The sequence below is a fragment of the Palaemon carinicauda genome, chromosome 27, assembly GCF_036898095.1.
Source record: "Palaemon carinicauda isolate YSFRI2023 chromosome 27, ASM3689809v2, whole genome shotgun sequence".
Lineage (NCBI taxonomy): Eukaryota > Metazoa > Arthropoda > Malacostraca > Decapoda > Palaemonidae > Palaemon > Palaemon carinicauda.
Genome location: NC_090751.1, coordinates 75,442,203 through 75,459,513, shown reverse-complemented (window position 1 = coordinate 75,459,513; position 17,311 = coordinate 75,442,203). Strand labels below are relative to the sequence as shown.

Genomic DNA, 17,311 nt, shown 5'->3' with positions numbered 1-17,311 from the left:
AGCAGCTGTAGTAGTTCACGAAGAGGGTGGTGGGTAGGAGGAGCCATATTTAATAACAAAGGTAAACATTGAATTTATCTGTCTGTACGTAAGGTATCGAGTTCCATATAAGATTTATTCTCATCTTTTTTTAACATTAAAGGGCAATATTCATGTGTATTATATGTGTGTGCTTTTATAGATAGATATGGATATAGATACAGATGTATGAACTATATTCAATTTTATACACACACACACACACACACACACACAAAACAACTTAGTGTTGATTTTTTAAGCTCTGTAGAATATCCTGTAAATCTAACGGGTCCAAGACCAAATCTAGCGGTTTTTAGGGTTCTGGCCAAAGATTCTGGCTACCGGGAACTGAAAATTGTTGATGGCAACACTGAGTCGCTGTTGGTGAATGGTGACTCAGTCTAAGCACATCACATGATCTTGTTAACAAGTCGTCCCTGATTGTATATTTCTTCCTTTGGTGATCACAGTTCCCGTGACGCGCCTTGTACTTAGAAGGACGAAGTTATCTTTGAAAGGAGGGTGTGGTTAACGAATTAATATGGTGAATGGGGCAATACTTGTTGCTCTTGTAGCAGGTAGGTTTCCTTTTTGTTTTCTTTTACTGAAATCCACCTGCCATGTCAGGCTAACAGAGCTAACGTAACCTGTAATCAAAGTCAATGGGTCATTGCTGGGACCATGTTAAACTACGATACGTTAAATGTCCAGGGGAAGGCCGCACCCGTTTTTCAAGTATTAACGACGAAAAACTGCAAAAAACAACCAGATTATTGTTGCACATCTCAGAAACATTAGGAAATGAATGAAAAAGAAACTAAGACTTAAGTCTTACACATAAAATGTAAGCATGAACCTACTACTACAATTATGGGGGACCCCAGTGGGAAGCGGGGTTTTTGGGTGGGAGGAGGAGAAAATTGATTTTTCGGGGCACTACCGAACCTAATACAACCACCTAACCTACCCTGGGGCCCCTGTGCCCTTATCTAGACCTACCGGGGGTGGGGTGGGCTGCGACCCTCTTAAAGCCACAGTGATTTTCAGGGCACCACCGAACCTAAGACACCCACCTAACCTAGCCTAGGGGCCCTGTACCCCTACCTAGGCCTACTGGGGGGGCTCCGGCCCCCCTTACGGCCACTACCTAACACATCCATCAAACCAATTCCAAAGTGATGGTACTGCTGTATACATCGTTATACTATCACCATTATAATATACTCCATAAATTAATTAAGCTTACCCTAAACTGTTGGTTGGTAAAGATGTGCTGCTGCTTTGAGGAAAACGTGAAGCCGTTGTGATGGTTCCCTGACATGCAACTTGAAGTAGGAAGTGGCCAGGTACCCGACGAAGTGTTTTTTCCTCCTACCAAATTTCGGCACTAAATTCTTCACGTCCCGCCACTTCCTCTCCACGGTATTGGTATGGGCCTGTGTCTGGGGATCAACAAAGTGAAGGCTGTGGTTAACAGTCAGAAATTATGGTTGTGCCTGGCTCGATCCTCTCCTTAATCAGTGAGAGCAGGGTGTCACGATCCCAGGTTTCCACGGGGACCAGAAAAAACTCGTGATTCGCGGCAAATACCACCAAATTCCCACTGGCCGTCTATTACTCAGCCAACGTTATATTTCCGTTTGCCGAATTTTGACTCTTCAATTTCCACTGTACAATTGTTGCCGCCAATTTTCTTGCTGCGCCGAAATACCCAATTGATTACAACTTCCCTGCAAAATGAAGACCAATTACATACAGTACCTTTATTTAATTTTAATTCAGAAATGGCCACTTCGTAGCAAAACCAGTTTTGAACCCACAAAACTATAAATTTTAAATTAGTTTCAATGTCCAGTGTTCCTTTTGAAAACCAGGTACCCACAAACAAGGACACTTTATATGAACAACGCTTACATCTACGTCCTTTCGTAATGTAAGATTTATCACACCTAAAACTATGTTTCTTGTATTAAACCCTACACACTTCGTGACAATGTGGACAATTTTTATTTTGTAAAATTAAATTGTGTCTCTGGCACAAATCCACAAGTTTTTCGATATTCCCCGAATAGGCTAAAACAAATTCACCGTAACTTAAGAAACTGGAATTTCAATTTCTTGTGCAATATCAGATGACGTGCTTGCTACGGCCTCCATGTCTAAGAACGAAATAAAATGGCTGGGTAAGAAAATGTATTGTCGCATTGTGATGCGTAAGAAAATGTATTGTCGCACTGTGATTGGCCAAACGTGAAGACGTCTTAGTGAACTAGTTTTTCTGCGGGTTACAGTAGTTACAGGGCTCATTTGAGCTAAAAACAAGACACAGTCAACAATAACAACAGACTTAGAAAAAATCTGGGAGGAAGACAAGAGTAGCGTGAGTTTGATTGTCGATATTTCGACTATTAGTGAATTTCACTAAATTATCTCACTCGTATACCACTATTTACATACATTCCTACACATTCTAGTAAAAATAATTTGAATATCAGTGATATCTTCATGCGGCCCTCCTAGACATTAACCCGATATACATAGACTATTTCTAATCATCTATATAACCAAGCCTTGGAAAACTGTCCTTTAGCCGACAGCTACATGTACCCATTACCCCAACGGTGGTAGGCTAAGCTGGCTATCAGTCTTACTTTACTTTGACGGCTGCTTTTCCAGTCCCATACAGCGGGAGGTAAAGTTTTACTGTATTGCAGATTCTCATTCCGAACAGAAGATATATGTTTTCTTGTAGTGAATGACGTAATTTGACCTCCATTTCAACTGCAAACGGTAATTGTTTACAACACCACGCTCCCCATTTACTCCAAAATAATGCAATCCTGCAGTTCTCTTCTTGCACAGTAATTAGGTAGTTATTTAAATTCTGGGAAAGCAATAATTAGCAAGATATGTTGAGGAAGGGGGAAGGGGTTATAAAAAGAAAATAGCTCGGTTTCCTCACTAAACGACTTGGAACTGACATATCAACATAGTCAACCAAACAGAATTTGTGATGCCAGCGTACATTTGATATACTGTATATTGTAAATATACTTAAAAGTGGATTAATTTACTCAAAAGTGTTCATAAAATATGCAATTTTAAATGTAAAACTTACCCTCTGGTTATATAAGAATGGCTAAAGTCTCCTGACGCCCCGGCAGAAATTTCAAAATCTTGCGCAGCTTATCGCAGATATGCCAGGTGTACACTAGCCCCCTCGTGGTACAACAGGTAGAACTATACCCACAAGCTTCAGATCTTTTTCTGCCACCATTGCTGCCTGTCATATTGGAAATTCTCTCTCGCTTTATTACTGTACTCTGTTTGGAGGTTTTTTGTGATGTACAAGGTTTTTTGAGGTTGGGCTATCGCTTAATTGTTTTCTGTTTAATTTATTCTTCAAATCTTTTTGTTTGGGGTTATATTTATTAATTTAACCTTTGTTTTATGTTGTCGGTCTTTCTCTTAACTTTTCAATATGGCTGACCCCTCCCCCATAATTCGTAAGTGTGTTAGTGAAGGGTGTTGTACTCGACTCCCTAAAGGTTCTATAGACCCACACAATATTTGCATTAAATGTTGGGGAAAACCATGTTCACCCTCATCGTAGGAAAGATGTGGTTGGTATGTTATCACCGTCCTCCGATGAAGGTTCGGGTAGTGAAACCTGGCGTCACGCGTCCAGACCGCTCAAAAGATTGCTCGCGGTTATTCAGCGTCACGAATCACCTGCACGACCAGGCTGTAGTACTTGTGATACGCCTGAGCGTTTCCATTCTCCTGACGCTTGCATGCCTGTGAAAAGCTCAGACCACGGTGTACGTGTCGATGTGTTACAGTCTGATTCAGAGTTTTTGCCTGTTGCTGATGTTACTATTCATGCTCTGCCGCTTCCTTCAGACTGGTTTCCGTCACCCGAAAAGCGTGGTGATAGTGATATTGATATCCCTTTAGAAAAGGAGTCGAATGTATTACAGACTAACGATCCTAAGTGGTCTATGCTTTTGGGCATTAAACAACAGCTCTCGTCGTTCATGCAGTCTTATCAACCTGCGGTTGGGCGTCAGACGTCAGACTAGTTGTCGCACAGGCGGCCTTTTGTCTCCAGTGCTGAAGTGTTATCGCCCAGGCAGTCTCCCATTCGCAGTGTTTAACAGCAGGTTGATTTAGATGAGTCACGTCAGAGAGTTGTTGCCAAACAACAATCGACTTATGAACGCGACGAGGAGCGTCGGCAAGTGGACGCAAGGCGTTACCGTGACGGCTCTCAGCAGTCGACTCATGACGCGATGAAGCATCAGCGTCAACAGCAAGTAGACACTAGGCGTCCACGGGACGACCACCAGTCTACTCTTGACGGCATAGAGTGTCGGCGTCAACAGCAAGCGGACGCTAGGCGTTTACGCGGTGACACTCGGCAGTGGAATCCTGACACCGAGCGTCAGTCCTTTCAACAGCAAGCGGACGCTAGGAGTCCACGTGACGACACACGGCAGTTGACCATTGACGTCGAGCTTCAACCCATCCATGGCGTCACAGACCAGTCAACCTCGACCTCTCCGCTCCAGTTGGAGACTGTTCCCCAAACTAAAGGCGAGTTTATTTGTAAATCTAGTGGACGTCAAATAGAAACAATTATTGATCATGGCAAGCGGTCTCATTTAGATGTTGATCCTTTGGTTCGGGCTGCAGCAGCTGCTGCACTGCCAGAAGATGAACTTGAAGAGGATTCTGACATGGACGAACCATTAGAAGCCGTTTCTGAGGAGGAAGAAGACAAACATTATCAACATTCTGTTGATAATTGGAAATTGATGTTCATTTTCACAGACCTTTTTCCTGAACATTTTACCCCTGTGGCTCCTCGTTTTCCTCCATCGGAATTTATCTTAGGCAAGGCAACTAAAGTGCTTATTTATACTAAGATGGTACTCTCACGCTCTTCTAAATGAGCCTTGAAGTTATGGATTCAAAGAGAACTATTGGCAAAACTGCCTTTGCTTTTCCGCCCGCAAGATTGGCCTTTAAATCCAGTGTTTGGTACGAGACTGGTGAAGTGCTGGGCTTGAGATTTCCTACTTCTGCCCAGGGAGATTTCTCGAGTTTGGTGGATTCTTCTCGTCGTCTGGCCTTAAGAAAAACAAAGGTATGGTTGTCAATGACAGAGTTTGACCATTTGCTTAAGGGTTTGTTCAGGCCCTTTGAAGTTCTAAATTATCTAGACTGGTGTTTGGGAGCCTTAAGCAAGAGGGTCTCCGAAATGAAAGGCACGGATACTAGTGGCCTTATTCATTTGATGTCCTGCATGGACAAAGGTGTGAGGGATGGCTCTAACGAGGTAGCTGCTCTATTCACAGCTGGAGTAATTAAGAAGAGGGCTACTATGTGTTCCTTTCTCTCGGCGGGAGTTTCTCCTTACCAGAAATTGGAGCTACTATTCGCTCCCTTGTCAAATACTCTATTTCCACAAGAGTTATTGGGGGAAGTTGCCACTGCTCTCACCCAGAAGGCCACTCATAACTTGGTGGCCAATATGGCCAGGAAAGTTCTACCTTCTGCTTTTTCATTTCGTAAACCTAAGGAAAGTTCTTCTGGGGTACGACATTCTCAGTCCTTTCGTGGTAAACCTACCGGAAGGTGTTCTTTCAAACCGAGAAGGAGAGGAACCAAGACCGGCCGAGGTAGAGTCTGACTGCCCTATCCTTCAGACAGCAGTAGGTGCTAGGCTGAATTACTTCTGGAAGGCCTGGGAGAGGAATGGAGTGGACCCCTGGTCCGTCCAAGTGTTAAAGGAGGGTTACAAGATCCCATTCCTATCAATTCCTCCACTAGTCACAGATCTGGTGGATCTTTCGCCCAAATACAGGGAGGGACCGAAGAAGCAAGCCATGCGGCTTCAGATGTCTCTATTACTAGAGAAACAAGCAATAGAGGAAATGCAAGATTTAACATCTCCGGGGTTTTACAACCAACTTTTCTTAGTTCCCAAGAGTTCGAGGGAGTGGAGACCGGTTCTGGACGTAAGTGTTCTAAATGGTTACGTCCAGAACACGACGTTTACGATGGAGACTCAGGAGACGATTCTGGCGGTGGTAAGGCAGGGCGATTGGATTGTCTCATTAGACCTCCAAGACGCCTATTTCCATATTCCAATACATCCCAGCTGCAGACGTTATCTGAGATTCATGGACGGAAACAAGGTCTTCCAATTCAGAGCCCTATGTTTCGGTCTCAGCACGGCTCCTCTATTATTCACCAAGATCGTGCTGAATGTAGCAAGCATGTTGCATTCGAGGAGAATCAGGGCCTCCCTGTACCTGGACGATTGGCTGATAAGAGCCTCCTCAGCCGATTGCTGTTTGAAGGACCTGAGAATTGCACTGGAATTAATCAAGGAACTGGGCCTTCTGGTGAGTTTGAAAAAATTGCAACTGACTCCATCCCAGGAGATTCTTTATTTGGGGATGGAGATTCACAGTCGGAGTTTTCGGGCTTTTTCGTCGTCTGTGAGGATACAGTCAGCTCCAAAAAATCCAAGCTTTTATGAAGAAGGACCTCAGTTCCGTAAGGGAATGGATGAGCCTTCTGGGGAGACTCATCATTAGAGAAGTTCGTGACTCTGAGGAGGTTACATCGCAATCGGCATTGGAAAAAAGGGGACAGACTCGACAGGAAGAGCGTTCCCATCACGGACTCCATAAAGTCACATCTTCAGAGGTGGAACAGCGAGCACAGACTGAAGAAAGGCTTGCCTTTATATCAGAAGAGCCCAAACCTCGTGTTGTGTTCCGACGCCTCAAACTCGGGGTGGGGGGCAACACTGGGGAAGAAGGAGCTCTCAGGAACGGGGACAGTGGAGCAAACAGATCTCCACATAAACCAAAAGGAGCTTTTGGCAATACATCTGGCCCTCAAAGGCTTCGAAAACCATATCCGGGGCAAAGTAGTCCAAATCAATGTGGACAGCACTACAGCTCTGGCCTATATAACGAAACAAGGCGGGACCCACTCATGGACTCTGTACGATATAGCAAGACCTCTTCTCATAAGGGCAGAGGAAAGGAAAGTGACACTTTTGACTCGGTTTATTCAAGGGGTCAACACTGTTAGTGCAGACAGACTCAGCAGGAGGGGTCAGATTCTCCCCACAGAATGGATATTACACCAAGACGTCTGCAAAAGTCTGTGGCAGTTATGGGGTCATCCTCTCGTAGATTTCTTTGCAACTGCAAAGACAAGAGACTGGAGTGTTACTGCTCACCGTTACCGGATCCCGAAGCCATGCACATAGACGCTTTCCTAATGAATTGGTCGCACATGGAGGTTTATGCATTCCCCGTTCAAGATTCTTTACAAGGTGATACAGAAGTTCGTATCCCACGAAGAAACCAGGATGACACTGATAGCTCCGTTCTGGCCGTCAAGGAACTGGTTTCCAGAGGTACTGGAATGGATGGTAGATTTCCCGAGAAGCCTTCCCTTAAGACCAGATCTTTTCAGACAACCTCACTTGGCTCGAAACCATCTAAACCTCCGAGCTCTACGTCTGACTGCCTTCAGACTATCGAAAAACTCGTTGGAGCTAAAGGTTTTTCGAAGAAGGCAGCCAAGGCTATTGCGAGAGCAAGGTGGTCTTCCACCATCAAGGTGTATCAGTCCAAGTGGGAGTTGTTCAGAGAGTGGTGTAGGGCTAACGCGATTTCGTCATCCAGTACCTCTTTAACTCAGATAGCAGATTTCTTCCTAGACCTTAGAAATAAACATAACTTCTCGTCCTCTACAATCAAAGGTTACAGAAATATGTTGGCTACGGTTTTTAGGCACAGGAACTAGACCTCTCCAATAATAAGGATCTGCAAGACCTGCTTAAGTCTTTTGATGCCACCAAGAAAAGACAATCAGCGTCTCTTGCGTGGAATTTGGTTGTGGTGCTTAAATTCCTCTTGAGTGACAGATTTGAGCCTTTACACTCCGCTTCTTTTAAGGATCTAACCTTGAAAACTTTGTTTCTGGTTAGTCTAGCCACTGCTTAAAGAGTAAGTGAAGTTCACACTTTAAGCAGGAACATTGGTTTTCGGGATGGAAAAGCCATTTGTTCCTTACAATTAGGGTTTTTAGCCAAGAATGAGAATCCTACCCGCCCATGGCCCAAATCCTTCGAGATCCCTAATCTTTATGATATGGTGGGAGAAGAGTTGGAGAAGGTGCTCTGTCCGGCAAGAGCATTACGGCTATATGTGGACAGAACTAAGAGTCTGAGAGGCGACTCAGACGCTCTGTGGTGTGCAGTTCGAAAACCCTCACTGCCCATGTCAAAGAATGCCTTATCCTTTTTCATTCGGCTATTAATTCGAGAAGCTCACGCCCAGTGTGATGAGGCGGATCAGAGGCTTCTCAAAGTGAAGACACATGAAGTCAGAGCGGTAGCGACTTCAGTGGCTTTTAAACAGAATCGTTCTCTGCAAAGTTTGATGGATACAACCTTTTGGAGGAGTAAGTCCGTATTCGCATCTCATTATTTGAAACATGTTCAGACTCTCTATGAGGACTGTTATACGCTGGGTCTATTCGTGGCAGCGAATTCGATAGTAGGTGAGTGATCTACCACTACGTTCCCATTTTCCTAATACCCCTTTTCTATCTCTTGGAACTCGTAAAGTTATGGTTGTATGTGGAGATTGGTCGTCAGTCTTCTGCAATCTTTTGTTTTGGTCAGGTTGTCCATTTGTTCCTAGAGTATGCCCGGAACAAGGGTATTAGTTAAGGTCCTGCCATGTTATAGGTGGTTGTACCGTTTGACAGCTCCTAGGGATCATCAGCCCCCTGAGGGGATCGCTGGATCTCCTAAGGATAGCGGACGAAATGAGGCAGAGTATCATTGCTGTCAGCTTCCTTATCAGGTGAGAACTTCTTAAGTTATTTGTGTAATGCTTAAGTGAATTTCCAAATATGTAGCTGTCTCTGACCCGCCACCAAGGGGTGTCAATCAGCCATTCTTATATAACCAGCGGATAAGTTTTATATTTAAAAATGATATTTTCATAAAAAAATAAATTTTTGAATATACTTACCCGCTGGTTATATAAGTTAAAAACCCACCCTCCTCCCCTCTAGAGACCATGGGGCTTGGAAGATCTGAAGCTTGTGAGTATAGTTCTACCTGTTGTACCGCGAGGGCGCTAGTGTACATCTGGCATATCTGCGATAAGCTGCGCGAGATTATGAAATTTCTGCTAGGGCGTCAGGAGATTTTAGCCATTCTTTTATAACCAGCGGGTAAGTATATTAAAAGATTTTTGTTCCGTAACCGAAATACAAACCACGCTTTGTTCCGTAACCGAAATACAAACCAGGCTTTGTTCCGTAACCGAAATACAAACCACGCTATTTACAAAGGGTATTACTTTTAGCGTAGCTGAAAAGGCAAGCCATTAGAATTTAACGAGTGTGTATTACCCCCGCGCTAGTTAGCGGGGGGTAGGGGAGTGATAGCTAGCTACCCCTCCTCCCCCTCACACACAGGTGAATACTCACTTTCACTTTTGGCTCGGACTGTGACAGACGTCTCTGTCTTGGTCCTCGCTTGGCAGCCATTGTTTTGTTTTGTCTTTACTTAATCGCTTACTTTTCTTTTACTCTATATATATGTAAACATGTTTTCATGTTTGTATATATATTTGAGTATAGAAATAAGTAAGTTTCCTTTTCAGCTTTGTGTGTGTAGTGTACGATATCTACGTGGAGGCCTCGGCAGTTAGGCCACCACGGCGTAATTTTATGGGTGGCGATCGAGTTTGACTTATGTCTTTCTCTCTCTCTCTCTCTTGAGGTCGTTCACCCTTTTTACTACGTGTTACTACGGCCTTGTAGCTTCCTTTCCGTGTGAGGGGGTTGCAAGCCGTACGTTTGTCTCAATTAGTTATGAATCTAATTGTAGTTGTTTTTTGTTTTTCAGCTTGTAGAACGTTTCCTTTCGTGGTTTTCGTTCTTTCTTTAGTATTCATTCATTTTTAAATTACATAATTACATAGTTACATAATTATAATTGTTATAATTCTGTTTTGGTTTCAGCTCTCCTTCCGCGAGTGTAAGTGGTTGTGAGGGCACGTGCCTGTTGTGTAATTCTTGTTCCTTTCCCCCAGGATTCCTCTTCGGAGCCTTCCCGGGGGAATGAATGTGTACTAATATTTTTTTTTTTTTTTTACAGTTACTAATCTAGTTCGTTTCTGTAATATGGCAACGGTGTGAGCTGTCTGGTTGAGTCCTGGGGATTCGGCTGTTGCTGCCTCCCCCCCTTGTATTTTCGTCAGGGGCGTTTCTCCTTCTACTGGAAGTACTCCCGTGACGACGGACAGCTCTCCAGTTTATTTTAGAACTCTCAGGAGGCTTGCCTCCTTGGGCGGGTAACTTTCCTTCCAAGGGAAGTTTTTCCTGTCCAGGCTTGAGTTTTTCCCCTTTTGGGGGTTCTTCTCTTGCCTTTTTTTCGTGCGACTATGCTCTTGGTGCTGAGCGGTCGCACCTGCAGTTTCGCTCAAGGGGCTGGGCAACTGCAGGAGCTCCTCTTCGGAGGATTGCTCCTTTTAGGTCACTGGCTGACCAGTCTCTTCCACGAAGTGTTTCTCTTTCGTTCGCGAGAGAGTACACTCATAGAGACTCCTCTTCGGAGGTTTCTTCTGTTGCTGTTGGCCTCCCTCGCCGCTAGGCCCACCGTCCGCCTCGTCGTAAGGGCCTCTCATCTCCCTATAAGGGTGCTTGAGGCGCCCTTTTGGATCTCCGTTTGCAGCCTACAACTCCTTTTTCTCGATCTTCTGCCTTGGTGCAAATGGACAGCAGTCTGATCTCGTCTTCCGACGGGCAACGGTCTTCCCGACGGACAACGGTCTTCCCGACGGACAGCGGTCTTCCCGACGGACAGCGGTCTTCCGACGGACATCAGTCTTCCGGCGGACAACGATCCCTTCGGGGCAAAGGGTTGCTCCCACGGGGGTTCTTCCCTTGCGTGTCAGGGTTTCCCTGAGCGCCCTTCTGCTGTGTTTTCTCACCTGCTCCTGCTCAGTGTTAGCACACAGGCACTGTTCTGCTCATCAGCGCTCTCCTGTTCGTCAGCGCTTTCAAGATGATCATCCCTGCGGTTTCTGTTGGTTCCTGTTACGCGCCCTGTGCGCCCACGTTCGCCCTCGCGATCTAGAACTTCGGTTCAGGTCGGGGTCAAGGATTCTTCTTCTTTGCGCAGGCTTCCACGCGTAGCCTTCTGCTCGTCAGCGATCATCAGCTCGTCAGCGATCATCAGCTCGTCAGCGATCATCAGCTCGCCAGCGATCATCAGCTCGCCAGCGATCACCTGTCTCTCGGCGATCTCCGGATCGCCCATGTGTGTTACAGCCGGCACGCCAATGTTCTCCAACACTTCTGAAGGAACATGGTTCACCAGCTACTAGCTCACCTGCGGATGCTGATCGCCATTGCGCGACCCTCAACTATGGATGCTGATCGCCATCGCGCGACTCAAACTGCGGATGCTGATCGCCATCGCGCGACCCTCAAACTGCGGATGCTGATCGCCATCGCGCGACCCTCAACTGCGGATGCTGATCGCCATCGCGCGACCCTCAAACTGCGGATGCTGATCGCCATCGCGCGACCCTCAAACTGCGGATGCTGATCGCCATCGCGCGACCCTCAAACTGCGGATGCTGATCGCCATCGCGCGACCCTCAAACTGCGGATGCTGATCGCCATCGCGCGACCCTCAAACTGCGGATGCTGATCGCCATCGCGCGACCCTCAAACTGCGGATGCTGATCGCCATCGCGCGACCCTCAAACTGCGGATGCTGATCGCCATCGCGCGACCCTCAACTGCGGATGCTGATCGCCATCGCGCGACCCTCAAACTGCGGATGCTGATCGCCATCGCGCGACCCTCAAACTGCGGATGCTGATCGCCATCGCGCGACCCTCAAACTGCGGATGCTGATCGCCATCGCGCGACCCTCAAACTGCGGATGCTGATCGCCATCGCGCGACCCTCAAACTGCGGATGCTGATCGCCATCGCGCGACCCTCAAACTGCGGATGCTGATCGCCATCGCGCGACCCTCAAACTGCGGATGCTGATCGCCATCGCGCGACCGCACACCTGCGGATGCTGATCGCCATCGCGCGACCCTCAACTGCGTATGCTGTTCGCCATCGCGCGATCGCCCACATGCAGAGGCTGCTCACCATCGCGCGACCGCCGACCTGCGCATGCTGATCGCCATCGCGCGACCCTGGCATGCTGGTCACCATTGCGCGACCCTGCGCATGCTGATCACCATCGCGCGACCCGGCGCATGCTGATCACCATCACACGACTCGGCGCATGCTGATCACCATCTCGCGATCGCCCCCCTGCACAGGCAGCTCGCGATCGCTCACCTTCGCAAACTGCTCGACCATCGCGTCGGCATAACACAACGCGCCATCGCCAACCTGCGCATTTGCGCTCACCAGCTCACCAACGATCGCTTGTTGATCCATATCGCCAGCGGTCTTCCTCGCCCACGCGGCAGCGCGTTTCCTCGCCATCGCGCTAACGCCCACGCGACCGCTCGCCCGTGCGCCCGCGCTCCCACGTGCCTACACGTCTACGCTTATGCTCTCCAATGTTCGCCCACGCGCGAACCAACGGTTTTTCCATCGCGCGGACGGATGGTGTTCCGTCGCGCGAACCAACAGTGTTTCTTCGCACAAATGTCGGCTTATTTCTTGCAGTATCCATTGCTCGTCTATGGGTTATCGCTCGCCGACCACCAGCTCTCGCCCTTCCTACCACGCTCGCCCTCCTGCTGCGCTCCTTCGCTCACCTTCGTTTGCGTTACCGCGCATGAGCGCTTCCACGTTCGCCCACGCGAAAATCTTTGAATTTCCGTCGCAAGGGCTCCAGGGCGATTGCGACCACGATTCCCAATGGGGTTTTTGCAGCATGACCAGCCTGGCGAGTTCTTCTGGAGCGTATTTCCAGAACACGGCCTCACCCCGTAAACGCAGAGCATGGCACTTGCAAGAATAGGAGAAACTTAAGGGAGATCTGAGCAACACTCCTCTTTCCTGAACCTGGGTTAGCCCTTCCCCGTCATTACCTGGAAGGATTTTTGGCGGCGGGGCTTTCCTTTCGAGATTTCTCCATCGGACGAGGGGTGACTGCTTACCTCTTCCTCTGGGAGCCTACCAGGTTCTTTCCCTCCTCGGTTACGGCCCGAGGTTTGGTTCAAGGAAGCTACAGGAAGATCAAGGGTACTTTCCTCCTCTCGAGCTCAGGCACCTTGGCCTTTCGTCGTTAAGTATCTAACTTGCGGACAAGCTCGATGTTGTACCATCTGGACGCGCTGACTGAGGGCTTCCTTCGGGTGTCTCATCTGTGGAGGTCGACGACCTCAGACACCCTTCCATCCTTGAGAAGAGTTTGTTTGTGCCCAAGGACAGAGACTTAGACAGCTGCTGTGCGGAGGAAATCGACTTCCGGTTTCACTCCTCCAAGGCGCTTTCTTCCAGACTCTGCAGGGCTCCAGTGCCCTTTTCTTTCAACCACGTCGGCCTAAGTTATCGGGTACGACAACTGGGACAAGGTGTCCAATTGCAGTTTCCTCCTGTCAGGAACAGATGGCACGGGAGACTCCCCCGGGGGGGGCATAGTCCTAAAGGAGTTCACGAACTCTAGGATTGCAGGTTTTTCGCTGGGAGGATGCTTAAGTTTACTCATCCGAATGGCAGCTTCCCGATGCCCATTCCCGCACAATCTCTGTGATTAGCCAAGGATATCGCGCCTGCCGTCTCTGTCAGCGAATTCAGTGTCTCTGAACCTCTTGCCATAGCGTCAGCAGAGTTGCCCGGTTGGGCAGAATGATCCATACCTTAGGCGAAGGTCTTCCTTAGGATCATCGACGGCTTCACCCCCGGCCCCCTCAGTCGATCCTTTCTTGTAAGGAAGGATCTGAGAGGGGATGTCCGTAGTCGACCTCTCAGCCCTGATCAAGTTTGTTGAACAAACTTCGGCCAGCGTAGACCAGCAGAATCGATCAGACTGGTAACGAGGCGACAGGACTCCTTAAACCCTGGATCGGAAGGACGGGTACTTTGTTTCCATTCCATCCATCTTCCAGGGTGCTCGTCGAATTCAGCCTAGACTGCAAGTATTCCTGCTTATGATGCAGTGTGGCTATCCCGCCGTGGCATAGCAGGTTTGTTTCCCCAGAGAACTCTCCCTTCCTTCCTCTTGGCCGCTCAGCTGCCGGCTTCCGCCTCCTCTGGTGTTTGGAGGGCTGGTCAACTCCGGTAGGCTCGGGTTCGACCTTCTTCAGCGCCGGGACAAGCTTCCGGATGCTTACCATGAGTGTGGGCTCATGGTATTTTGCTTGGAGCCTTCTCTTCCTCTGCCTCAACATCTGGAGTATCTGGCCATGATATTGAGTCAACGGCCTTACCACGTTGGAAACCCCGCTTCTCGTCCGTCCAGCGAGGTTAAGCAACGTCGGTGCTTGGATGGATGACCACCTGGGGACGCCAGTTTCTGTTACCACATCCTCCGAGCCTTCCTCTCGGTTGACTGTGGCAAGACTGAGGAGAGTCGCAGTACCTGTTCTCAGTCAAGCAGAGCTTTCAGCCCTACCTTGGAACGTTTCCTAGTTCTTCATTCCTCATTGACCCGTCTATAGTCCGAACGGTCGCCTCAGGATAAGTTCCGGTGGCTTCAGGGAATGTTTAACCGGACTCCCTGGCCCTAGGGGACCAGCGGAACTATTAGACCTGCAATGGGTGTTGACCTATGGAGCCTCTTGATGGTAGTGGATATTCTCGTCCTTTCCCCACGTTCTTGATGCGGTTCTCGAACTCGTCAAAGGAAAGGGGGGGGGGGGGGGGCATGTTCCGGTCCAGGCCTATGGTCAAGACCTGAAGGATACCTCTCCATCATTCAGGCAGTCTTAGGGGCCTTAGTTTAGCCCCTCTTCAGATCCTACAGCTCCTGCCGAGTCGCCCCGTTGCGCGTCGACTTCATTCTAACCATCAGGGGACGCATTTTCACACCTTCACATCTTACAGTAGAGATACCGGGATGATTGAGATTCTCTCAATACCACCATCGGCTCTCTCATTCCAGGCAGGGGAATGTTTCTCTCAGACTATCCGACCAGAGCCTCGTAGAGAGAGTGTACCTGGGGGTCTTTGACCTTGGGTAACCAGCAAGTGCTGGTCGGGGGGACCTGATCGCGACAGCTTGGAACCTCAAGCTTCCGCTATTCTTCCCCCCAGTCTCAGACCCCGAGGCTCTGGCAAGATGCATTCCGGTGATGGTGGGACGACTTCGACGCCTGCGTCTTCCCTCCTTTTTGTCTGTGGACAATGGGTCTCAACAAGACCAGGTTGTCTGTCAACCTTTCAATAGGAGAGCTCCACTGGGACTATGCGCAGAACGGTTTCTGGATCCTCTGCTTCCCCTGACGGAACTCCCGGGAGAGCTTCTCCCACGGCGCAGACTACTCAAGCAACCACACGGCGACATCTCTCCCGAACCGGGGCGTCGCTTCGGCTTCATGCCTGGAGACACTACGCTTCCCCCTCAAGAAGAGACAACCCGCTACAGTCGCGGTACGGAGGTCGCGTCATCTGCGATAGTCATCCACAGGGGTCTCCCAGGCAAAGTGAAGAGTCTAAGGTGGTTGGTGCCGTGGGAGATATACCTCTTCCCTTGAGGCCTCTTCACCAGCAATAATGGTCTTATTGCCTTTCGGCGGGAGGAAACTCCTTTCCGCTCTCTGCAATGAAGCCTGTCGCTCAGCCTTTCCCTGACCTTCGGGCTTAAAGGAATAACTTTTTCCTGCCCGCTGGATCTATCCTCGCTCATGCGAAGCTACGATCATCCCTGCCCTAGTCGGAGGAAGACCTCCAACTTGGAGCATGGCTCGGACTTTTAGTCCTTTAAGAGATCTTCTCAAGACCCTTTACGACAGGCCTCGGATTGTATTCCGCCTTGGGTCTTCTGCTCACTCTGGCCACGGCCAGTGTGTAAGCAATCTTCTTGGTCTCTTACTACTCCCCCCTTTCTAAGGAAGAGGGGAAGGCAACATTCAGACTCGCTCCTGAGTTGTTGGCTAGACTCAGAATCTAAGTGTCCCGGCCCTTCGGTCCGATTCATTCAAGATTTCGAGTCTCCATTCTGTATCTGATGTCCCAAGACCTTCTCTTTCTTGCCAGTAAAGGAATCGAGAGGTTAGCGATGGGAACAGCTGCAGTTTGTCCTCAGTTGCAGCCGATTTTGGAGCACAAAGAGGACATGGGGGGAGAGTCACCAGTATACCTCTTCAGCCCGGACTCAAGGACATTCATCTCGACCTGTCTCCAGACCCTCCCCCGTCACGTCGCCCTACAGCACGATGTTGGATACATCGCAACGTCCCTCGCCTTCGAGTAATACTACTCTGTGACGCAGGTGCTACAAGCTGGAGTCTGGAAGCGTCTAATGACCTTCGCAGCCCGCTTCCTGCAGGGCGTGACCCACAGGAGTCTCGATACATTTTCTATCGCTCTGTGGTAGCTACACAACAGCTGGTCTAACCTCAGGCTCCTTTTTGGACAGGTAGCAGAAGGTTGAGGGCATTGTTATCAGGTTTTAGTCTGCATGAACGAAAGAAGTATGTCTGGCCCTTACTTCTTTCTTCATCATCCCCTCTACGGGGAAGCAGCATCCTGGTCTCTGCATAGCTGACCTCGAACCTCTGCAGGTAAACCATGCTTCCTTGTGTTCCGAGTATTGAGTCAATACTGTCGCGTCCCCCATACCCTGACGAGGTGGTATTGGGAACGTCCTAACCCAGAGTTCCTTCTGGAACTCCAGGTCAATTGCCTAGGACGGGTCACACTTCTTCCTTCACACACAAGCTTACGTAGGCCACATGGTTCCTTGCGGAGCAAGGAACTTGTGAGGTGCAGGGACTCCTTTTCTCGAGTGCTACTCACTCAGATTCTGAGTCCCCGGGTAAAGCCAAAGCCAGTATGGCTGGGGACTTTCCACCCTTTCTAAGGGATAAGTCACCCTTTGTAAATAGCGTGGTTTGTATTTCGGTTACGGAACAAATGACAAATTCGAAGATAATTTGTATTTTTCCTAACCATACAAACATTAGCTATTTACACATATTTGCCCGCCAGCCCTGTCCCCCGAGACAAGTCCTACCTCTAAGTGAAAGTGAGTATTCACCTGTGTGTGAGGGGGAGGAGGGGTAGCTAGCTACCACTCCCCTACCCCCCCC

General features: G+C 48.7%; 1 protein-coding gene across 1 annotated transcript in view; it reads left to right on the top strand.

The window, feature by feature from the left end:
• The first annotated feature begins 391 nt into the window (after positions 1-391).
• Positions 392-17,311, top strand: part of Sap-r (Saposin-related) — a 1,093,325-nt gene continuing 1,076,405 nt past the window's right edge. The window contains exon 1 of the mRNA XM_068351162.1: positions 392-599. Coding sequence (XP_068207263.1) covers positions 563-599 — 37 coding nt within the window. The 5' untranslated portion in view covers positions 392-562. The remainder of the gene's footprint in view (positions 600-17,311) is intronic.